At 36.6% G+C, this 11,416-nt stretch overlaps 1 protein-coding gene across 1 annotated transcript; it reads right to left on the reverse strand.

Annotated features, from left to right (window-relative positions):
* Positions 1-544: 544 nt before the first annotated feature.
* Positions 545-7,687, reverse strand: LOC145786542 (zinc finger protein 706-like). Its single transcript, XM_082598214.1, has 2 exons — positions 7,489-7,687; positions 545-2,025 (listed from the first exon to the last, which is right to left on the reverse strand). The coding sequence occupies exons 1-2, from the start codon at positions 7,615-7,617 to the stop codon at positions 1,933-1,935; spliced, it is 222 nt and encodes a 73-aa protein (XP_082454340.1). The 5' UTR covers positions 7,618-7,687; the 3' UTR covers positions 545-1,932.
* Between the last annotated feature and the right edge of the window lie 3,729 nt (positions 7,688-11,416).

Here is an 11,416-nt window from a genome sequence, read left to right on the forward strand (position 1 = left end):
TCGTAGCAGTACTACACCAGTTTCATGATCAACTTTTTAGTTTTAGAGTGAATTTTAGTTTTAGACTTGAATTTAGAGTGAATTCAACAATTTTAGAGTGAATTTTATCTAATGCCTACATTGAGTGAAAACTGCTCTCCATTCAGCGGCACCTAGTGAATAGAATAATTCCCCGCAACAACAATCAGAAAACTTCACTGCCAATCTCGGTAACCGCCCTGCGTCAAGAGCTTCTACAAGTACGCGAAACTACCAGGAACAACCTATCAAGGCTTTGTCAGTCCGAGGATAAAGATTAAAAAAAACACTCAAACATGACAATTCCCCGTAAGACACCGTCAACCAATCAGAACATAATTATGTTTAAGTGACTACCATCCAATTGCCCCCTATGGCATTCAGCCAGAGTGTTGACCCTACTTTGAACTTTGTTTGGTATTTTTCTCAAGGCGGTCACCTTTTTAAACTTAAAAGGTAAAGTCCTTTCTTCCGTGACTTTCACAAACCCTTCAGTGCTTTCTTGCGAGACAAACCACAATTGTTGCAAATTTTTTACGATATATTCACCAACGATTAACGTATTTTTAATTACACCACACTGCATTTTCCGTAGCTACTTTCAAGCATTCGCAAATGATGACCGTTGATCTTGTAAACAGACACAAAATATAGCAAAAAAGTAAACACAACTCAAAGATGTTTTGGCATTATTGGACAGATCAAGCAGCTCAGAACACAGGTGATCACAATCAAAGGGTATGGTAAAAATTTGCTTTAACTCAACCGTCACCACACAAGCAAAACTTTTGTGGCTACATTCTACCTTGCAGGCTCAAAGTTAAACGTGAAAGGACGAGTGTAGCTTACAATTGTTAAATATGCAGTTTGATCTGTAGAGAGCAACGTGATATCGTCAGATGGCTGGTTATATCTTCGAGAGCTGGTCGAAAAGCTGCGACACTTTTTCTGCAGGTAAGAAGCCACCGTAAATGGAGCTACAGTGATTTACTCTGCGTTACTACTTTTTTTTGACAGTAAGCAAGATTTAGATCATGGTTACTTTGCAAATCTCACATGTTTTGTTCATAGCATTGACTAAAAATGCAAAATTTGATGTAAAAATTTCCACAGCAAATACGTTTAAATATGACAAGTAACGTCAGTTTTGGAAGCGCACTTACAAAGAAAAGTTTCTTTATTACATGCAGGCAGGCATGCCTGGTAGTTGCAGTTTTGGAAGCCGGTCTTTGAGCCCACTTTTAAACAGATCAATAAATTTGTTATTAACACGTGCTCTCGGTGAGTGTCGAGTCGAGGTCCCGATGATCGCGAGGCAGACTCGCTCACCATTCAGCCAAGCTGCCGACAAAACTTCCATGAGCTGACAACTCAGCACATTCTGGGTGACGATTGGTGGGCCAACAAAAAAGTAAAAGGTTGGCAACATTATGGACACAAGCTCATGGTCGGGGACAAAGACCCTTGGGTTCTGTTAAACCTGAAGAGTCTGAAAAGGTTTCGAAAGTTGCAGGCTATAAGAGAGATGGTCATTATTAAAAAAACGTAGAAAATAAAAATCAGCTTCACCTCCATTTCTAGTTCTACTAGTTCAGCAGTGATGCATTGGTAAAACAAAACGAATATTTACAACCAGGTCAGATACGTCATAGGCAAATAAATACGCCAATGTCAACGTTATTTATGGCCAAAAAAATCAAGTCAATGTAATATGTATAAGTGTTATTGGACCGCAGCTGCATTCGTCAGAATAACATAACAACGAAAGACAAACACAGCCTGAACAATGAACAGAAAAAGGTAGAAGTAAAATGTTCGGCCAGAAAACAAATTTTGTTGCAAATGAAACGCCACAGAGCGTTTAATTAACAAAAAAAAAATTGAATTCCTTCAGAGAATGTTTGCGTCTTGAGCTTAGTTGACGTCTTTGAGCTCATCTGGCAATGGGGCTTTAGGGTGCTTGCTCTCAAAGTGCTGTTTGAATGTCTTCGGATCCGGCATTTGCGACTAGAAAATAATACACACAAATTGTTGAATTGCAGCTGTGGCAAAGTCATCATTTGTACAGTTACAAACCGTTTTGTGTAAATGAAGTTTTCAACGTATCTATTAGCGTTAGCAAGCTGTTGCAGAATAGGGGGAACAAGCATTAGGTAATGAGATATTACTAAGGCGTACAATTTTGTTAAATCAACTTAGTTATAGCCTATTAAAAAAAACTAAATCTATTTAAAATCAACTAACACTTTAAAAACATAAATTCAAGACAAATGTACGACCAGTCCAATTGATGTCAAGTTATCTTGTTGTGTATCGCGATTTCGAATATTAAATTCTCTTCAGCACAACTTTATAACAGGCATAGGCTAGTAAAATCTTTAGTTGGTCAGTTTAAGAATGCAGCAGTTAAGTTTAGAAGAAAATCAACAATACTGTTTTTCGGTTGCTAAGAAACAAATAAATTAAGTCTGCGAGCAGTAACTTTAAAAACAATTGGCCTAATTTCAAGTGATTTAGAAATAAAAAATGTTTATACACATAGTCAAAAAACTACTGATGCACCACCCAATATAACAAAACATTTGTTTGTTAATAATGCTCTACTGGCGAGACAAATGGATGATTTGTATCATGACGATATACACAGGTCCTACCAACATGACAGCTTCAAAATCGACTGTAGGCTGATGTGCTACGCGTGATAGCAGTCAGAATCAGAATCGCTATTAAAGCAAATTGATAGTTACAGTAGTAGTTGATAAATATGGTATTTACGTATATTTTGGGCTACTTTTGCGCGAATTTTATCACGCAAAATAATGGACTAAATTTGGCATTTGTTCTGGAAACCTAAAGAGCATCTGGCAACACTAAATAAGGAAATATTTTTGTCAAAGTGAAACTTGGAGTTCTGCAGTGATTTAAGATTCAGTGATCACACTTTGGCAATTCGAATTACCAAAACTATCATTTCAAAGAGATTGAAAGTACATTTAGACAAGAGTTTAAATTTAAAGTTACATCGGCCTTCAGTCAGTATTATTATATATAGTTTTGCATGTTGGCAAGGCTTATGCACATAGGTCGCTATTTGTATTATGCAAAATGTGGCTGTCAAGTACAGGCTTTTAAAAGTAAGTTACAACTTTCATAAAATTACTTAATTTAAGTAAAAACTAAAGTGAATAACTAATCCGACACATGTCCATGTTAATCATCTTTGTAAACACAAAATGATTTCATTAACACTTGCCCATAGAAATCCATATACTGTAGTATAAAATACTTTCATTGTTTACAACTTGATGCGCATTAATGAAGAAGTTAAACCATTGAAAAATGGAAATGTTTGATTGACAATGAAAGTTCTTGAATAAGGAAGACCTCTGTAAACTACCTCTCAGCAGTTCACCATACTCGTGTGAACAACCAATCGTTAAAATAAGCCTGACTACCAAAACCAGGCCTCTTGACTCCCGGCGGCCACCGCCGCCGAGAAGTCGTTACATGGAAACTACCGCGCCGGTAGACCACCTTTGGTCGCCGGCTTCCACTGTCAGCCAACCTTTCTCTATTCCATTGGTATTCTAAATGTTTTTAACTTCACTCGCATTCGCAGTATTTTTTCACAAAAGGCAAAGCATGAGCGTCGCTGTCGACCAATAAAAACTCGAACACTAGCTCTACTCTACACCTACTTGGGAAGCAGTGTATTTAAATACAACTGCAAATATGTTTCAAGTGCTTGTTTGCGTTGTTCTTAGGCCGACCTGAGTAAACGCGAAAACATGATATCAACCAAAGGATTTTTAAAAACACTATTTTTATATAAGTTTTTGTTTTGGCTACCGGCGCGAGAATTTGGCCGCCGGGAAGAAGCTCTGGTAGGCCATGTTTGGTCGCCGGAAAAATAAACGAGCTTAGAAAAACCATCACTTTGTTTAGATGAGGGATTCCATTTAAAAGTCTCAAAAAAGGTCCTTGTGGTATGTAGTAGCACAACAACACATGGTCAGCCATTGCTATTTGGCCATGCCACTTCTTCCGTTACAAAATTTGAAGGGGATTAAGATTTCAAAATGGACAACAAAAAATGTAATATTTTCCATTGTAAAAAAACTATGTACATAAAATTAAATAATACATTGTACAAAATTAATGTCTCACTTTGAACAGGAAATACACTGATGAAATAAAATGAAAAAACATTAACCACTTTGTATTTAATGTTTTTTTACTAACATGAATTCACCAGCAAGGTGCTGCGACTTACTGACAGTCACTTTTAGACGATTGAGAGCTGTTACAATAAGTGACAAAGTTTAGTCAAGCTTTTTTATCAAGATCTTTTGTCTGGTAGCATATAATTTGAAGTAAAACATAGGCAAACAATTTAAAAAGGTAAAGTTGATATTTAGAAATAACATGGTAAACATAATGTCTGCCAGTGCACTACACAAAATGAAGCCTTCTGAGCAGTTTACGACTTGGACAGATGATAAAAAAGAAGAAATCTTATTCTTTGGTTTACACTTGAATGTACGTGCTGAAGCAGTGGTTCCCAACCTTTTTAGGCTAATAATAATGGTGTCGTAAGCACACTAGCACAGCAGTGCTTTTTCACCTTCCATAGTAAAAACATAACAAACACAGTAAAAAAAACGAAATAGAATACAGCAGGGCTTCCCAAACAGGGGCTTTATTAAAAAGGCTATTAATGTTGAAAAATGAAGTCGTAATTTGGAAAATTCAGACTTGGTGCACCATTTTTGCAATGACATCTGGCTTTTAAAATTATGCCAAATGTCACATTTTCTTGAAAAATTGAACGAACAAAAGGTTCAAAATGATTTGTTTGAAATGTTTTCATTTACAGAAGAATTTTTAGCTAGTTAACAAAGATGTGAAATCAAACGTTATTAAACCTCTAGTTAAAGACCATTTGTCAAATCTGTTAAAACACTTTCAAAAGTTGTCTATATATTAGTCCAGAATTGGACATTACAAAATTAGATTGGATTCAACCAAAGCCTGGCTATTTGTATTGCAAAAACTAGGTAGGCCTACCAAGCACCTCTCTTTTAAATCTCAGAAAGAATTTGCTGATCTACAGTATCTTTTAACTCCAAATTACGACCTAAATTTTCTGTAAAAAAGCTTCACATGTAGTAGTAGTCCAGTTATCGGGTGATGTCCCCGTTACCGAGCGGAATGGCCCGTTTCGGCGAGTCCGATTCGGCTAATCCGATTCGGCTAGTCCGATTCGGCGAGTTCCCTAGTCGGCGAGAGCCTTTTTCGGAGAGTGCCCTATTCGGCGAGTTTTTGAAATTTTGGCCAGATTCACGTCCAAATGGCGCAATCGCCATCACACTCTGCCTCCACATCGATCTGTCTAAGGCAGTGGTTCCCAACCTTTTTGTTGTCACGGACCCCTTTAGACAAATTATTAATTCTGCGGACCCCTACCTAAATTTTGCCTGAAACTCAATTATCATACTATTGACTAATATTGTAATAATTATGCTACTCAACTACTGTAGGCTACTGTGTCATATTGCATTGCCGCTATGACTCCTGCGGCTAATATCAGGTTAAACAGTTGCTCCAATAAGAAAATGAATGAATTGTTCAAAAAATGTCAGCAGTATTTGAATATTAAGGTGACCCAAAGTCTCCAACTGCAAGTAGTGGTGTCGTTCCCGCAGAAACATACATTTATTTTAATGCATTCCAGTAGGCTTACAGTATATTCTCGCAGGCTTGAGCTTGACATATTTGCATTTAAAGAGAAAAATGAAAGTTAAAAAGATCGCTTTTCATTTTTTTCCAAAATTTATCAAGGTAATCACGACCCCCCAAATGCTTTCTCACGGACCTCCAAGGGGTCCGCGGACCCCAGGTTGGGAACCACTGGTCTAAGGCGTCCTCTCTTGTCAAGGGTGCAACCTAGTTTGTACCCTGAACAGTTTGTACTCTCAGTTCGTACCCTCAGTTCGTACCCTGAAAAGATCGAGAGAAAAAATTAAAAAAAGCCGAAGTCACTGATTGCAGTTTAATAGCACAAAGCCGAAGTCGTTGATGGGAGTTTCGCAAACAACTTGAAGGTTGGGGTAAGCGGAAACTGCGGTTAGCTGAAACTGCGGAAAAATATTTGCAGAAACTGCGATCAGCGAGGGTTAGCGTTAGAGAGCATAGATCATTCGATGGTTGTAGTTAGGGTAAGCGGAAACTGCGGAAAAATGTTTGCAGAAACTGCGATCAGCGAGGGTTACCGTAACGTTAAGATGAGGGTTACGGTTAGCGGAAACTGCGATCAGCAACTTCGGCTTTGTGCTATCTTTCTCTCGATCTTTTCAGGGGGAAAATTTTAAAATGTTTGCGGAAACTGCGATCAGCGACTTCCGCTTTTTTTAATTTTTTCTTTCGATCTTTTCAGGGTACGAACTGAGGGTACGAACTGTTCAGAGTACGAACTAGGTTGCATCCTCTTGTCAAGCCCACCCTGCTGCTTTCCTCTTCAACCTGTCTTTTCCACATTTTCTTGGGTCTTCCTTGTTTTTTACGACCCTCCACTTGCAACTCCAGCGCTCTTCTTAAAACATCATCTTCATCCCTTCTCAAAACATGCCCAGGATACCACCTTATTCCATTCGCTTTTGCCAACTTATCAACATTCTCATTCAACCCAAGCAAGTTCATAAGTTCTTCAGTATTTCTTTCATCCATCAGTTTCACACCACACATTGCTCTCACCATCGCTCTCTCAGTTCGTCTTAAAATCGCCAATTCCTTTTCACGTAAGCACCATGTCTCACTTCCGTATAGCATTGCAGATCTCACACAACTAGTATAAATTCTAAATCTTTTGCTACATAACAACTCTTGACACTCTCTGAATTTCATCCAATAACAGTCAACAATCATTATTAATTTAACCTATTTATTAAGTTAATTTGATGCCTCATCACTCACATGCTCTCTAAACTCTAGCACAATCTTAACATTTTTATGCATCAAATCTCTTGAGAGTACTGTACTAGGGTACCAGAGCTCACGCGTTGTTGCGATTCCCCTTTTTCTTTCGATTTAACATTGTCACGTGATGTTGCGATTGCTTTTTTCTTATGATTTAACACGTGATGTTGCTGCCTTTTTCTTACGGTTTAACACGCACAAATCACGTATTTTCTTGTTTGAATAGAAGCGCAAACGAGAACCACGCACTCTAAACGATCAAACGACAGTCATAATACAATAATATTTTCGCACTGGACAGTCGGACCAGTGCGAAACGATTCGTACTGGTCCACGGGGAACTCGCACTAGACATTGGCCAGAGGACCAGTGCTAAGATCGAACCCTGCCTATATTTAATGTTAACATCATATCTGACAAAATACGGTACGTCAATAAAGTTTTTAACTGCGGTACACCTTTGTAGGCTACAAGATTTCAATTATGATAACTTACACGACAAACAGGACAAGTGAAGATTAATGCCTTTTTAGCAGCTCCTTTGTGATCAGTTTGCTTTCTTGCTTTGGCTTGCTTCTCTAAGTTCTTTTTTTGAGATTGCATTTTCTGATGTCCACGAGCCATGTTTAATACCAAAGTAAAACGTCTACAAATAACTAAAAATTACCCACAATATTAACAACGCATTTAAATCCTGTCTGAACAAAACAATCCTGTGTAAGGTTTATATTCAAAATACATTCCTGAATGCAATATACAAAACAAATTTAGATTTTTAACAACTATAAAGGCTGTGAACTTCACAAGTTTCTTGTAGGCAGGCTGTGAACTTCTTTGACAGATTTAAAAAGGTTGGAGAAGCAATCTGGTAGTTAATTGTTATGAAATTCAAACATGAAAAGACCAACTGCCAGTTTGAACAATTGATATCGGGTTCTTGCTACAACTATCATTGTTGGGACGGAAAATACGATGAAATTTGTCACAGATTTTTTGAAGTTTTTGTGTAAGTCCTTCGTTGCCATATTTCCAAGTCGTAATGCAATAGCCAATACCTCAGGTTGCTTTCTATTAAAGAATGATATAAGCAGATCAAATTTGACAAATTAAGACAGGGTCAAATCTTAGTAATTATGTCAAAATTTGGTCTGAGCTTTTGTAGCAAATGTTGTATATGTGGTTTCCATAAAAGACTTTCATTTAAGAATCAGACCCAGAAAACTGATATTTTGTAGCCTTACTCTTTAGGTTGATCATTCATACCATGAACAATTCGTACCGTCAGTTCGTACCTTGAAAAGATCGAGAAAAAAAATTAAAAAAAGCGGAAGTCGCTGATTGCAGTTTCCGCAAACAGACAAAAACTCTTAGGATCATTACCAGAAATTTTAAAATGTTTGCGGAAACTCCGATCAACCCTTTTAAAATGTTTGCGGAAACTGTGATCAGCGACTTCGGCAAACTATTGGGATCATTACTGGAAATTTTAAAATGTTTGCGGAAACTGCGGAAAAAAAAGAAACTACAATCAACGACTTCGGCTACTTTTAATTTTGTCTTCTCGATCTTTTCCTAATTTTATACTCCAACCCTTTTATACTCCAAAGTGTCCCATTCTCCTTTTTCCTAAAACCCGTCAATCAAGAAGAAGTATTAAAACATCTTAATAATCTTTCTGTCTCTAAAAGTACAGGACATGATGGAATAGGCCTACCTATAAGATTTGTCAAACTATCCTCACCAATAATCGCCCCTTTCCTCACCAACTTATTGAATGAGTGTATCGATAAAGGTGTATATCCTGATGTACGCTGAAAGGTCGCTCAAGTTACCCCAATCTTCAAAAGTGGCTCCAGGAAAAATTGTTCCAACTATAGGCCCATATCACTATTGTCCCCCTTCACCAAAATATTCGAAAAATGCCTGTATGAACAAATGTACAATTATCTAACAAAAAAAGACCTGATCACACCACATCAGTATGGATTTAGACCACAATATTCCACTTCGTTAGCTGTGTCAAACGTTTGTGATAACATCTTAACTAACCTAGATAATAAAAATACAACTTGCTCTGTATTTCTTGATTTAGCTAAAGCCTTCGACACAGTTGATCACACTATTCTCATACAGAAACTGCAAACATACGGTTTTCGGGGCCTTCCATTACAATTGTTAAAAAGCTATATCAGCAATCGTCTACAGCACACGGTCGTCAATGGAATTTCTTCAAACTCAAGACAGGTTACCTGCGGTGTGCCCCAAGGATCGACATTGGGACCCCTTCTTTTCTTACTGTATATAAATGACTTACCAAATTCAACAAACATGAATGTTAAACTATTTGCTGACGACACCAATCTTACGATGAGCGACAAATGTGAAATAAATTTGCAGAACAATGTGAATGCCGAAATGCAAAAAGTTTACAACTGGTTGAAGCTTAATAGATTATCATTAAATTTCTCAAAAACTGAATACATGATAATAACAAATAAAAAACACATAAAAAATTTTAACATTAACATTGGTAACACAAGCATTCAACAAAAAGATCAAATAAAATACCTTGGCGTTTACATAGATAACAAATTAACATGGAAATATCACATAGATAAAATTTGCGGAAAAGTAGCAAAAGGTTCATGGGCGTTGCTTAAACTCAGAAATTATGTCAACACAGACACTTTAAAAGATGTGTATCACGCTTTGATTTACTGTCATTTGCAATGTTGTATTTCAAGCTGGGGAAAGGCCTGTGACAGTGCACTGGATCCATTAATAAAATTACAAAAAAAGGTTATAAGAATAATTACGAAACAAAATTACTATGCTCACACTAATTTTTTATTTTTCAAAATGAACATCTTGAAACTAAAAGACATACATAACATTGAAATAAAAAAACATATGTACAAAGTTCATATAAATGAGTATCCGTCTACGTATTGTGATTTATTTACAAATGCTTCATCTATTCATCAGCATAACACAAGATATCAAACAGGCAACAATTATTTTATAAACAGATCAAACACAGAATTTGGCAAGAAGTCCATGCAGGTATTGGGACCAATGCTCTGGTCAGAGGTTCCAAGTAGGCTAAAAAACTTATCATTTCATTGTTTCAAAAAAGAGATCAAAACGTTAATTTTACAAAGCTACAGTGCATCGTAATAAGTGATATGTTATGGAAACCAACTTGTCAGTTGCTTCGGAAACTTTATTATTCTCTGCTTGCTTCATGGAATTTTGTGTTTTGGCCTACGTTATCATCAATATGTTTTTTTTATGCGTATGCTGTTGTTGAAGCGCGGGAACGTTTCAATTATTATTTTTCTCTTGTAAGCTTATTTTAAATGGCAAAATCGTAATTTCCGTAGGGTGGCAATTGACTAGTAGACCGTATGGTCGTCTCGTTGTCTCCCTGTCGGTATGGGAACTTGTGTAACTTTTGTACTGTGTATATTGCATATTTCAAACATGTAATACCTATGTTCCTGTTACTGACAAATAAAACATTGATTGATTGATTGATTTTAGAATGTTTGCTGAAACTGCAATCAGCGACTTCGGCAAACTCTTTGGTTATTATCGGAAATTTAAAAATGTTTGCGGAAAAACGGAAACTCCGATCAGCGACTTCGGCTTTGTTCTATTTTTTTTCTCGATCTTTTCAGGGGAAAAATTTTAAATGTTTGCAAAAACTGCAATCAGCGACTTCGGCTTTTTTTTCATTTTTTCTCTCAATCTTTTCAGGGTACGAACTAGGTTGCACCCCTCATATAGAATCCGCCTGCCTGGTCAATAAGACGTCATTCAAACGAACGCAACTATTATTGGGAGGGTGAAAAAAGGAACGTAAAAAGCGCCGGAATGGAGGTGACAAGGCGGAATGGATATGGATTTTTTGACAATTTTAATATGTTTTTACAATAAAAACATTACACCAACGTCGAGTGTTTGACATAAGGTTCTAGGATGACTTAAAACTCTTCAATTTGCATGAATTCAACTAAAAAATTATCAAATTAAAATTTAACATTAAAAATATGAAACTTTTGCCACTATTTGTATTTATTTTATTTATTTATTTGCAATCAGATTCAGAGTCCATAGAATTCAAATTTTTAACAGTCATCACACAAAATATCAGGCTAACACAACATCAAGCAGGCTACATCAAACAACGTACAAAATACTGTTGTAGTGAATATAAAATGTAGAATTAAAATAGTAATCAGAAGACATAATATGCGCAAATATGGATTAATTGATCTTTTGCAACGTTCTACAAATGCATAGCAACTTTTTCTTAATAGAGCATTAACTGTTAACACGTCGTTCTGTACCTGATACACTCTATTTTTTTCTCTTCTCTTTTTTTTTTTTTTACACTCTAGCACTATTAAGGGTCTGCTGG

This window comes from Aplidium turbinatum, chromosome 17, assembly GCF_918807975.1.
Source record: "Aplidium turbinatum chromosome 17, kaAplTurb1.1, whole genome shotgun sequence".
In the NCBI taxonomy this organism is placed as follows: domain Eukaryota; kingdom Metazoa; phylum Chordata; class Ascidiacea; order Aplousobranchia; family Polyclinidae; genus Aplidium; species Aplidium turbinatum.